General features: G+C 43.4%; 1 protein-coding gene across 1 annotated transcript in view; it reads left to right on the forward strand.

Annotated features, from left to right (window-relative positions):
• Positions 1 to 921: 921 nt before the first annotated feature.
• Positions 922 to 13,764, forward strand: part of LOC310874215 (glycylpeptide N-tetradecanoyltransferase 1-like) — a 29,408-nt gene continuing 16,565 nt past the window's right edge. Inside the window, exons 1-7 of the mRNA XM_083786927.1 lie at positions 922 to 1,054; positions 1,545 to 1,647; positions 2,252 to 2,396; positions 3,483 to 3,601; positions 7,039 to 7,130; positions 9,706 to 9,822; positions 11,632 to 11,802. Coding sequence (XP_083643053.1) covers positions 978 to 1,054; positions 1,545 to 1,647; positions 2,252 to 2,396; positions 3,483 to 3,601; positions 7,039 to 7,130; positions 9,706 to 9,822; positions 11,632 to 11,802 — 824 coding nt within the window. The 5' untranslated portion in view covers positions 922 to 977. The remainder of the gene's footprint in view (positions 1,055 to 1,544; positions 1,648 to 2,251; positions 2,397 to 3,482; positions 3,602 to 7,038; positions 7,131 to 9,705; positions 9,823 to 11,631; positions 11,803 to 13,764) is intronic.

The following is a 13,764-nucleotide window of genomic DNA, read 5'->3' on the forward strand; positions in this document are numbered from 1 at the left end:
AAGGCCCTTCTATAGGGATGGGTGTTGCAAATTAGTATTTCAGTCAGACACTTAATCAGGATTAACCATTTATTGCAACGATAATTGCATTTTGGCGGTGTGACTCTGCTCTGCTCCTCTGATACTATAGATAATCTGCACAAGAATGGCACACAGTCTGAGATCACAAACCGCCCTATAGCTGTAGCAGAGCCTAAAATAAAGAGTCATTGCATGAACTTAACCTGATCCCTTCTGCATTAGTTAAGATTAGGGCCGGGACTAATTGCGATTAATTTAGATTAATTAACTACAGAAAAAGTAATCGCGATTAACTACAGATAAATTAATCGCACCTTTTTTTTCACCGCGGAACGTTTCTCACTGGGCGCTTTTCTATAGTACTGAAAACTGGAAATAATAAAAAGTCACACCATTTTGTGTTGCCTAGAACTGGAGGTCTGACAAAAAACAGTAACAATATGAAGTAAGTACAGCTTTGTGATGTCACTGAGATGTACTTGTTACTGTTACTAATTTTTTTTCAGACCTCCAGTTCTAGGCAACACAGAATGGGGTGACTTTTTATTATTATTTCCACAACAGGTATATTAATGACAGTAAAATGTTGAAAATGAGTGGTATCCTGTAGTCACTATTCATTGATTCACTGGGATACCAATTTTTTTTTTTTTAAAAGGTGTTCTCGGGTTGAATATTGATATGCGATTAAAATGCGATTAATCTAGATTAATTAATCGCAAAGCCTCTGATTAATTAGATTTTTTTTTTTAATCGAGTCCCAGCTCTAGTTAAGATATAACATACAAACCACAGAATCATACATTTCACTTAGAGAAGACATCATTCACTGTGAGCATTATTGTCCTGAGTTATCTGCAGGGTCTGGTGGGAGAGAGTTGGGCGTGGGTACTGTATCTGAGGCCGCCCCTCTCCTCCCTTACTGCAGCCAGAGATAAGGGAGAACAAGGACCGGCATGGTGGTCACAACACGACACATTCTCTTTTCAGCTTTAGGGACACGCGCCGTCACAATGACCGACTCAAACTTGCCGTAAGTAACCACATTTTCAACACGTTTTCAAGAACAATGACTATATGAGTGGTTCTCAAAGTGTGTGGGTCCAGGGTTCCATATCTGTAACTCTGAGGATATTGGAACCAAATGAACGCATAATGTTTTATGGTCCATTATCCCATTCTGACCTGAGATCAGATTCTAAAAATGTCAGTCGCTCTTCGATTTTTCAAAAATAGCAGACCTACAAGCTCGTATCGCGCCACTCGGTGGCGCGATATGAGCTTGTAGATCTGCTATTTTTAAATAGCTAAAGCATAACATGATGCCAACACCAAAATGGGTGCCCGGTCAGAATGGGTTATGGGGGTCCATTCTTAGAGTTATGGGGATCCTTATGATTAAAAAGTTTGAGAGCCACTGTTATAGATCCATAAGGAATGTTAGAAACACTAAGCGTGCATTTCATTGCAATATTAAAGTTAATTAGTTAACAACATGAGTTGTTGGTATGAACTATCTTTAGTGATAAGAGTCTGACGGACGACAGCACCGTGAAGAAGAACAAAAAGAAACCAAAGAAAGAAGCTGCCTGGAGAAAAGATGGACCACAAGACCCATTTGAGATGGTGTGTGTTTGTGTGTTTGTATGTATGTGTGTGTGTGTGTGTGTGTGTGTGTGCGTGCGTGCGTGCGTGCGTGCGAGCGTGCGTGCGTGCGTGCGTGCGTGCGTGCGTGAATAAAGGGCAGAATGTGGCACTTAATCTGACCAGGACTATTTCCCCTGGGGGCCACCTGTAAGTAAGTAAGTAAGTAGGTAGCCTTGAGAATCAATGGAGAATCAAGTGTGTGTCGCTGGGTCTGACTGACCCGCAAGCCAACGCTTCATGCTGAGTAGGGAGGTATTGAGTAGGATTTTGACAGTCTTTGTTATGACAGGATTGAACCCTGACCGCCCCAGTCTCAGAATGGATAAGCACAATAATAATAACAAGCACAAGGGCAAGGCCACTGAGCTGGTGGTAACTGCAAATGTTAAAGTTAAACGTTGCCAACAGATGCGTACTGTCTCCTCTAGCTACATAATTTGCTTTTGATGCTTCCATTTCCCTTGCTGTGGATACTATTATGTATACGTCCTGTTGGGTATACACAAACACAACCCCATCATCTGCTCTCGTTCTGCTTTAGCTCGATGCTATAATTGCCTCATATGTTCTTACTCTGCACTAGCTGGATAGTCTGCCTGAGGAGAAACAGCAGGAGTTCCAGAAAGCCCTCCACCTCTTTTCAGTGGCTCACCTTCTGCCCAGAACCATTCAGGATGCTAAAATGCGCTACTACCAGTTCTGGAGCACGCAACCTGTCCCTAAACTGGGTATGGATAATAAAAGGCTGCAATATCAACCACTGGCAGAGTATTCGTCTTTACATTAAAGTTAATGTTGTGTTTCCTGACTGCATGACTACAATCTCTGAATGCAGGAGTTTGTGGTCACTTAATCTCATTGGCTAACCGCCATGCCTAACCATATAGCCACTTAAACCCTATATACTTTGTTAACCAGGTTCTCCGAGTCCCGGGGCTCTAATCGTTTTCTCTCTCCACCAAATGTCTTTGCTGAAAATACTAGCCAAATGTTCACCCCAGAATTGAGACTATACAGGGTTCATGTTGTTAAACACACCAAACCCTGGCCTGGGCCATGGCTCAGCGGTCCAGGCACCTTGGCTGGTAATCCAGTCTGGCAGTGTGGTAAATGGTAAATGGTGCATTTATATAGCGCCTTTATCCAAGGTGCTTTACAGAGATTGTGCATTACATTCACCCATTCACACACACATTCATACACCGATGGCAGCGGAAACCATGCAAGGCACCAACTAGCACATCCGGAGCAATTAGGGGTTCAGTGTCTTGCTCAAGGACACTTCGACAGTAACTCTGGGGGAGCCCGGGTTCGAACTGGCAACCTTACGGTTACCATCCAGGCACTCTACCCCTGAGCCACCGCCGCAGGTTCGACTCCCGATCCCGACGGCCTTTACTGCATCACCCCCCCCATCTCTCTCCCCGTTTCCTGTCAGCCTACTGTCTGTCCCTCCATAAAAAAATATAAAATAAAAGCGAAAGCCACAGAAAATACATAAAAAAAACACACACACACACACACACCAAACCCATAACTGTACATTTAACCACCTGTAACATCGGCTTTACTGCAGCTGTTCATGCAATGCATAGTGGGTATAATAAAGAAAATGTCGGGATGGCTCCTAAATATATAGAAAAGAATGAATCATCGCAGCGTCATGCAGCCAAAGTACATTTGAAAGCGTGTGTATTTCAGAGATAGAAAATATGTCAGCATAGAATCTTTAATGCTTTTTAATCTCTTTGATCAAACAAGGCTCTCTCTCTCTCTCTCTCTCTCTCTCTCTCTCTCTCTCTCTCTGTCCTCAGGTGACACCATAACGTCCCATGGCCCGATAGAGGAGGTGAAGACCAGTATCCGTAAGGAGGCCTACTCTCTACCTGAAGGCTTCTCCTGGGACACGTTGGATCTGACCAGCCCTGCTGTGGTGGGTTACACACAATGCTTACACAATGTAGTTCACTGTCAATGAAGCATGTAACTACAATAAGGAGAGGTTCTGAGCTCACATGAAAGCAACCGACAAACCGAGTGTATATAGGTGTTGCTGATACATTTCCAACCAGAATTGTAATCACAAATAATGCATTGTTCGGCGTAATGATGAGTATCGTTTACTGTACATTAACCCATTCTGAACGGGCACCCATTTTGGTGTTGGCATCATGTTATGCTTTAGCTATTGAAAAATAGCAGATCTACAAGCTCATATCGCGCCACCGAGTGGCGCGATACGAGCTTGTAGGTCTGCCATTTTTGAGAAATCGAAGAACGACTGACATTTTTAGAATCTGATCTCAGGTCAGAATGGGTTAACGAGATACAACATAGGCTGGTGTAATGGTTCTAAAAGTGGGATCCCATAAATAATGTATTCTATACGTCTATAAGCTCATATCAGCTATTGTTGAAATATTTAGAAAAATGAAAATTACACCCGTGTGAAGCATAGGCGGAGCTTGAAGTTGACGCTGGGGGGTGCGACTGCTTGGCCAACGACACCCGCGCGCACGCACAGCGTGCGCGCACGATTTTTTTAACCTTTATTTTATTATTTTAGCGTTTTTACAATGCCCTAACCCCTAAAAATGAGTTATTTAGGTAGTACAGCAGCTCACACACATGCACTACAGCCGTACAGCGAGTCATCATATCATGATAAGAGAGATGATTACAAACTACAGTCAGAAGCCAGAAGGTATTAAAGTTAAAAAAAATATATATATATATATTTTTTTTTTTCAGGGGGTGCAGTGCACCCCCTGAACCCCCCCAAGCTCCGCCCATGGTGTGAAGTGAGGGGTGCTCTTATCATCGTACATCATGACGTAAATTCTCCATTCATTGTCATTGGTTTGTAATAGCTCAATATAGGAGGGGCTATGCCCCTCAAAAGATGCAGTATAATTATTGTCGAAAATGTTAACACAAATCTTCTTTTATGGGGTGCCTGGCACAAATCATTTCAGATGGGGTCGTGGGCCAAATATGTTTTCCAAAATAAGTAATTGCACAATAGTGCTCTTTTCACTTCATCCTGGCTCTGGGCCTGGGCTGACAAATATCACAGCCACTGTAATTGACTCCATGCAATTATTGTTGCAAGTAGAGGGCTGTGTGTGTTTGTGTGTGTGTGTGCGTGCGTGCGTGCGTGCGTGCGTGCGTGCGTGCGTGCGTGCGTGTGCTTATAACGTTTCTCTCTGTCTCACGCACGCACGCACACACACACACACACACACACACAGGGAGCATAACGTTGGACTGTTACGTATCTCCACCTTAATGTGAATTATTTTAGAGACACATCTCAGGGTCGTGTCCATGGGTGAAGTCAGCTGTCAGACACTAAACAAAATGCAACCTTGACTATGCAGTATGGCTATATATTTCAAAAGCTACTGCAGCTCTTTGTATTTTTGTGCTGGGATCAAGTAGTCCTTAATTCAAATCAGATAACATGAACTATAGGCAACTCTTCTCATACAGAACAGATACAATCCTCTATATTGACTGGCTTCATCAGGCCATGATGAATTGTCACTATGTGACATTTGTATTTTCTGATTTGTTCCCAGGTGTTATGATTATACTAGGAGGGAGATTTCTTTCAAAAAAGTGTACAGAAAGTGTTAAAATTATGTTTTTATGTGGCCACGCCCACCAGTTCATTAAGTATACCCGGCATATTTGAATATTATAACCACACCTGGAGGTCTATTAGAGTAATGTTAACTCCATAGACACATGCAAAACAAAAAAAGGCAGAATCACGGCACTCCATCTTTAACCACTTAAACCCTCTATTCTTAGGGAACAATCTACACCAAATCTCCTCGACCAAAATAGCCATCTACAAGTTCCCAGCACATCGGTTGATTGGCTTTCAATCAATTGGAATTGATGTTTCCCCACGAATATGGTGGATGCTGGAGTGTTTAGTTAATTTGGACAACAAAATAAATGGCACAGTTTGTTGTTTTCATGGCTGTGTTGGTGTTTTAATAGAACAGAGGTTAACCTTTCCATACAAGGATCCCCAATTAGCATCTGCCTGCAGCCCCCCTGTGAAATTATTAAGGGATTGTAACATTAAAAAAAAGGTTTTGGAATTGTTCTTATTTTTTTTAGGTTTTCTAATCTCAATTGCACCCAAAAAACATGAACTTTTAACATTCAGTAGATTTTCTGTGATCTGGGGTTTTCTGGCTCAAACAGGTGCTCTGATTTGCCGGCAGTAAGTGACATCTCTCTCTAGGTCGTCCTCAGACGAGCCCTCCATCGTCGTTTCCAGTCATCTCGATTCTCCATACATCCGGCCAGTTCGTTGGTACTTTGCACTCCTGCATCGCTCTTGAGTACATCCACGTATGTTAGCGTGGGGCGTCCTCGTGATCGATGCCCGTGTGTTGGTTCCCAGAGCACCAGTTTGCTGGCTGGCAGTTCTTGATGCCTTTGGCAGTGTCCTGCTAGTCTCATTCTCCTGGCTGCTATTTTCTGGCTCACTCTTGGTAATCCCTCATACAGAGTCTTGTTAGTGACATGTACAGTCATGCTGATGTTAAGCACTGCACGCAGCATTCTGGTGTAGCACCCGTCAAGGGACTTCTGCAGGGTTGGCTTCAGGGTCCAGCATTCACTGCCGTATAGGAGAACAGACTGAGTTTGGTTTGACGGGGGAGGTTGGAGTTCCGTACACTGGCCATGCCGCTTAGGGCCCTCCATGCAAGTGCCTTCCTCACTTTCAGATCTTGCTCGGTTGAGTTGACCCATGAGCCCAGGTACTTGAAGTCCTTGACTTCCTTCAGCACCGTGCCTCCTGTTGTTGTGAGAGGTGGATGTTCCGGTGAGATGTTGTAGGTGATAACCTCAGTTTTCTTGGCATTTAGCCAAGACATCACTTACTGCAAATCCCATGTCAATGGGATTTGCCAGCAGATGTCACTGTTTCACTGTGTTGCCTGTTTTCATTGTAGCTCAAAAGGCTTCCAAACCCCAAAGAAAACTTCAGACAATCCACTGAATGTTCAAAGTTCCGTTTTTTTGGGTGTAATTGAGATCATAAAACCTAAAAGAAAAAAGAAAAAGAAAAAAAAATGAAAATGAATGTCATAAAACCTTTAAAGTGGCACAGCCACACTTTTCCTCTCTTTTCCATACCCCCCCCCCCCCCTACCCCCTCCCCCCGAGACACCCCTCAGCTCCCACATTGAAAACCCCTGTTTTAGAACACCTAGAAGCGTCGATAGCCAGGATTAAAGGAGACCAGCAGCCATCTCAATGCTTCTCCTCCTCTGTCATTCAGGGCACAACGTGTCAGTAGCAAAGACAAGCAGCCATCTCAATGCTTCTCCACTTGTCTTTCAGCTGAAAGAGCTATGCTCTCTACTGAATGAAAACTACATGGAAGAGGATGACAACACTATCAGATGTGATTTCTCTCCTGCGTATTTGCAGTGGTAAGATTCAAGCATTGACATTTTCTCTCTTTTTTTCTCTATTTCTACAATTGACAATTTAGGCATTTAGCAGATAATATTGTATCCCTATATTTACTACAGTATGTAGCAATACATTGACATTGATAGCTTGAATCAGCACCCAATGCCATACATTTATAAGTTGGCCAGACTGACCAAAAGGTGGAGGCTTGTGTGGTGGAGGCCAGCAGAGAGCCGTATTTAAGCGGACCGTCTTGTTGAGGGAATGAGGTGTGATTGGAGTATGGAAGTGTGACGTAATGATCAGCTGAGATGTGAATGAATGAATGAAACTTTATTGACAGCCGTAGCCAGTTGATGACAAACAACAATTAAAAACATACAAAACAGTTACAAATAAATACATTGGTTCATAAAACTCTAAAACTCTCTCGTAAAAAAAAGAAGAAAATCTATAAGAGGCACTCGTACCAATGTTTCCACATCAAGGAGCGGTATCTAACAGTGCTAAACATGGGATTAGTCAACATCTTAATCACGTTGTTAAGTGACCCATCAAGTCTGCTTTTAAAGCTGAACATGAGGTTTCTCAAGAGAGCCTGGAAGGTGGTTAGACCAGAGTCGCAGAAGAGCTGACTAGCACTGCCACACCTAGGCTTCTTCAGGAGAATCCTGAGAGCATCGTTATAAGCCACCTTTAGCTTGCGCAGACTCTCTTTTTTATAGTTCACCCATAAGGGGGCTGTATACAGCGGGGTGCAGTACGCTCTAAATAGGTTCACCTTGACCTCAACTGAACAGTAGTGAAATTTCCTGGCTAACATATTGGCTTGGACATAGAGCATTCTATGCTGTCTATAGCCTACATGTCAGAATCATCTTCCATCTTATCTGTAATGATGTGCCCCGAATATTTACAGCTGCTACAAACAGAGAGGGTTTGATCCAACAAGTAGAACACTGGGAAATGCTGTTTCTGATCCTGCAGACTAGCTACCACCAAATGACTGCATCCACACAGTAGATTGCCAAATGCCGGGAGCGGCAGGCGTCTCTTCCTGGTTTTTAAACAGCTGGTGGATGGAAATGAAGCTCCACCCACGCTGCAACTTGCAGCGTACGGCCAGAAAACTGGAAACGCTTGCCTCCGCGGCAAGTGGAAGCCGTGCACGAGCTTAATTTTCCATCCACCAGCTGTCTAAAACCCAGAGACGCATATTTGGCATATCTGTGAATCTACTGTCTGGATGCACCCAATGAGGAATAGGAAGCTACGCTGATTGATACAATCAGCTGGCTGACAGATTACAGCTGAGGTGTGCAGACTCCCATGTCCCTGTATAAAGCTGTGCTTCGTTTATTTTTATACATGCAAAGAATGTATATCAAAATCTAAATAACATCATACGTCATACAAATAACAATTTATCTGGCCCATAGCACTTACCCTAAACCCTTAGATAGCATTTCTGTTGGATTATATAGCATTTGATACAGACTTATAGCATGTTATGTAGACAGCACTGTAATTGTATTGTATGTAGTCATAGCACGCCATAGTACACATGTATAGCATAGTAGTAAAGATGTATAGTTTATATGTATAAGTGTATGTATAGTTTCACTATATAGATATTCCACTGTTACTTTCTTAGCTTACGCATGTTTCATGATAAATACTTTTATGTGATGTATTCCCATGCTTTTGTTTTTGCTCAAATGTAAGTCGCTCTGGATTAAATGCCTAAATTGTAAATTGTAAATTGTAATCTGCGTAGTATAACTATAGCATCTATTTTTAAAAAGCGACAAATGGGGATACAGGGACTGAGTAGTGCTAGTGAGGTGAGGTGGTTGGCCAGCAGGGTGTTTTACTTAGCCCATTCTGACCTGAGATCAGATTCATACGAGGTTTCCGCCGGACACACACTGGTCTGATGAACCCATTCTGACCTGAGATCAGATTCTAAAAATGTCAGTCGCTCTTCGATTTTTCAAAAATAGCAGACCTACAAGCTCGTATCGCGCCACTCGGTGGCGCGATATGAGCTTGTAGATCTGCTATTTTTAAATAGCTAAAGCATAACATGATGCTGACACCAAAATGGGTGCCCGGTCAGAATGGGTTAAGGTCAGTGGTTCCCAAATTGGGGGTCAGGACACCCAGGGTCGATGTTTCAAATTAAATTTCAACGATCCAAACATGTTGATATGCATAACAGCAAAAATATTGATTTGTTTGACTTTACTAACTACTTAGAGGAGTTTAATTACTTTTACATTCCACATTGCTACACTTGGTCCATCGGTTAAATGCGTAATCTCTGCGTTTATGACAAAGTGCGGGTTTGTGTTCAAGGCTGCATGCTGCTTCAGCATCACCACACCACTTCACATTTATATACCGGTAATATATTTTCACATGCACATCTTTTCCCCCGTGGGAGCAACCTCCATAAGTCTCCCAAGGGTCCTATGGCAGTACACTGTTATGTCCTTTTGGTTACATTTGAACACTCAGCGTTAAAGTAATAAATAAGATTTGACTGCTAATGAGATACAGTGAGTACAGCCACCAGCTCTTCCTCTGCAGGGCTCTGCAGTCTCCTGGCTGGCTGACCCAGTGGCACTGTGGGGTGAGAGTCAACATCAACAAGAAGCTTGTGGGCTTCATCGCTGCCGTTCCTGCTAATATCCGCATATATGAGACGTGAGTACTGTAGTTAATGTAGTTGCGAACGCAGTGAGCACTAACTATGAGAACCTGCAGATCATGTCTGTCTGTCTGTGTGTCTGTGTGTGTGTCTGTCCCGCTGTGACACCACCCGCCCGCCACCAGAGGGCGCAGCTGTATCACACAAAACACACACGCACGCACGCACACACACACACACACACACACACACACACACACAACTTAACTTAACTAAAAAAAAACTTAACTTAAAATGAAAAAGAAAAAACTTAACTTAAAATGAAAAAGAAAAAACTTAACTTAAAAAAAACTTTAAAAACACTTAACTTCAAAAAACTTAACTTAAAAATAAAATCTTAAAAAAACAAAAAAACTTAACTTAAAAAAAAACTTTAAAAACACTTAACTTCAAAAAACTAAAAAAAAAACACAAAAAAGAGAACTTTAAAAATAAAACCTTAAAAAAAGTATGTAATTTATTCTAATTGTTGTTATTGCCATTTACAAGCTGCGTTCGCTTCCCGCGTTTGCGCGTCTTACTTGTATACTATACATCCTGGGCCCTATCTTGCCTTGCCGTACCCCATTATGCCTTTTTTTTACTATTTTGAAAAAGATTTTAAAATAGTTAGATAGGGTGCAGAAGATAATGGCCCCTATAGTCACTCCTTTCACTTCACTCTGCTGGCATGTGGTACTGAGACCAGGACCAGTGGTGGAGAAATAACAGCCCGTTTGCTCAATTACAGTACTGTACGATTTTGCAGTACCTTTTTACTTCTACTCCACTATATCTCATGGGCAAAAATTGCACTTAAAGGGACACTTCACCCTTTTTGCAAAATAATATATGTTAATGACGTTTAGAAGCTTTAGAACACTTTCCTGGGGGTCTTTATGTGTGTAATATGTGGTTTTAGATATTCTAGATTGTAGCAGTGAGCACAGTGTCTCTGATGTCATGGACACTGGGCTCACTACATTCCTGGACTACAATTCCCATAATTATTTGGTGCACTGCTACTCCTTGTGGATAGGGGGAGGGCTGTCTTACTGAGACAACATGTAGTCCAGGACGTAAGTCAGCCCAGTGTCCATGACATCAGAGACACTGTGCTCCCTGCTACAATCTAAAATATCTAAAACCACATATTACATACATAAAGACCCCCAGGAAAGTGTGCTAAAGCTTGTAAACGTCATTAACATATATGTTTTTGCAAAAAGGGTGAAGTGTCCCTTTAATTACAATTATTTGACATTGAAGCTTTTGTTACTAGTTACTTAAATATGGAAAAAATTACAATATTAATGGTTAGGATATCCAGCAGCCCCTCCTTTACCAACTGGAATATTAAAGTGGTGAACATTAATGCTTTACTAATTCTGAATACAATTGTACGTGTAACAGACTATAGGCCTATATTTCTACATTGTGTTATTGCTACTTTTAACCCATTCTGACCGGGCACCCATTTTGGTGTTAGCATCATGTTATGCTTTAGCTATTGAAAAATAGCAGATCTACAAGCTCATATCGCGCCACCGAGTGGCGCGATACGAGCTTGTAGGTCTGCTATTTTTGAAAAATCGAAGACACTTTTAGAATCTGATCTCAGGTCAGAATGGGTTAATAATGAAACTGTCAGGATGTAATAGACATTTTTAGAATCTGATCTCAAGTCAGAATAGTACTTGTTCCACCACTGTCCATGCAGTACCCACAACAACAGGGTGACAACAGAACGTCACGTTTTCTGCTTGTAAGTGTGCGCCTCAAAAGCAAGCCCCAGAGGCAGGCGTCCTGACAGAATGTGTTCCCAGGGAGAAGAGAGTGGCACGGGTTAACTTCCTGTGCGTCCACAAGAAGCTGCGCGTGAAGCGCATGAGTCCGGTTCTGATCCGAGAGCTCACCAGACGGGTCAACCTGCAGGGAGTCTTCCAGGCCGTCTACACAGCTGACGGAGTGCTGCCCTCACCGACGGCCACTGGCAGGTACTGTGGCAGGCTACTGCACACTGCAGGAACATCCTCCATCCTCATGTGTTCATTGTTAAAGGGATAGTTCAGATTTTTTTGAACTTAAGTTGTATGAAATACTTGCCATTAATATAGTGGTTGCAACTGTATTAATTGATTGCCTGAGTCCCATGGTGGGAGTTCTGCTCTGGTTTTGGTAAATTTTAAGTAGTTCCGGTCATTTTGTGGGGGGCACTGGGGCCAGGGCTCGACAGTGCGACTAGGTACTCGCATTTGCGACTAAAAATATCACCGTGCGAGTTGTAAAATTCAATTTGTAGCACAGGTGCGACTACAGGATTTGACCATTCAATCGTGATAAAGACAAGTCTCTGTCTACAGCAAGTGCACATTCTATAGTCGCGGTTCTATACCTAAATTTATATTTCTGAACGGCGGTGTCGTTCGCCGAAAAGAGCAGAGCTACAAGCTAACAACGTGTCGAGGCTCAATGCGGTGTTCATTTGAAGATCTGTCCCTTTGCTCCCACCGCCCCGCCCCTCCCTGTGTTGCTGCTCAGTTCTCTTCTCTGTCAGCAGCGGAGCGAACGCAGCTGGGTAGCACAGAAGACAGAAGGAGTTGAACCCCGACACGTTGAATACTAAAGTTATTTAGAAAGTTTGTAATGTTAAAACATCACTTGATATAACTTTTAACCAAACGTGGGTGAAACAGCGTGCAGCCGCGCACGTAAAGAGTGCATGTGCGCACGCACATGGAGTGGACGGATTGATTGATATACCAAAACAACCCTTGCTTAGCACTCGCTAAAAGCGTGTGCGCAGCACAATACGAATGACCGACCTGGCTGGATATATTAGTCCGTGGCTAGCTCAGGTCCAGTTCAGTTTCTGTAGCATTCCTAAGCCAATCATTTGATGATCTCTCTGCACAGGTGACACTATGGCTGCGCACACAGTTGCTGCGGCTCAGTGCTCTCCCGGTCGGTGCTTTGTATGGCTTGTTGTGTATTTGTTGTTTGTTCTATGTACTTTTTGTGAAGCGTACAACACCTACAGCCGGCAGGATCTCCTTAGGATAGGAGTTTGCCACAAGCGGAATGTTACAGCCGAGTTTCACCGCTTGCACAACACACCGGCGGACATCGCAAGGAGCCCCGGCTCGGTATGGTTTACTATCCCCGCCGGGAGGAGGCGAAGGCGGCGCGGAGAGAGGAGGCAGAAGCGGGGCTGCAGAGCTGGCGTGCTAGTCAGGCTACGGAGGCAGCCGCTCAAACCACCGCTTCCCAGCCTTTTTATCACAAACGCCAGATCCCTCGCTAACAAGATGGATGAATTGAGGCTACAGACTTCAGCGAATAAAACCGTGAAGGACTGTTGCATCATGTTGATCACGGAAACTTGGCTTCACTCACTCATACCGGACTCTGCTATCGAGCTGACAGGCTACACCGCACAGCGTCATGACAGGACGGAGAACTCGGGTAAGAGCAAAGGAGGGGGGCTCTGTATGTACGTCAATAACAACTGGTGTACAAATACAGTGATTGTAGATAGTCACTGCTGCCCGAACCTGGAGTATGTGACTGTGAAATGCAGACCCTTTTACTTGCCGAGAGAGTTTACCGTTGTCATGACGACGGCTGTTTACATTCCACCGGATGCTAATGCTAGCTTGGCTATCGGACAGTTACATGGCAGCATTAGCAGCCAGATGAGCAGACATCCTGACGCTGTACACATCGTAGCGGGGGACTTTAACCAGGCGGATTTGAAAGCAGCACTCCCCAAATTCCACCAGCATGTTAAATGTGCTACGAGAGGAGCTAACACTCTGGACAAGGTCTACTCTAACATCAAACTTGGCTACAGGGCAAAACAACTACCGCACCTGGGCAAGTCTGACCATTATGTCCCTGCTTTTAATTCCTGCATATGCCCCCCTAAGGAAAACTGCCCCCACCATCACAAAAACTGT

The sequence above is a fragment of the Protomyctophum parallelum genome (genome assembly GCF_964188405.1).
Source record: "Protomyctophum parallelum genome assembly, chromosome: 17".
Classification (NCBI taxonomy): Eukaryota; Metazoa; Chordata; class Actinopteri; order Myctophiformes; family Myctophidae; genus Protomyctophum; species Protomyctophum parallelum.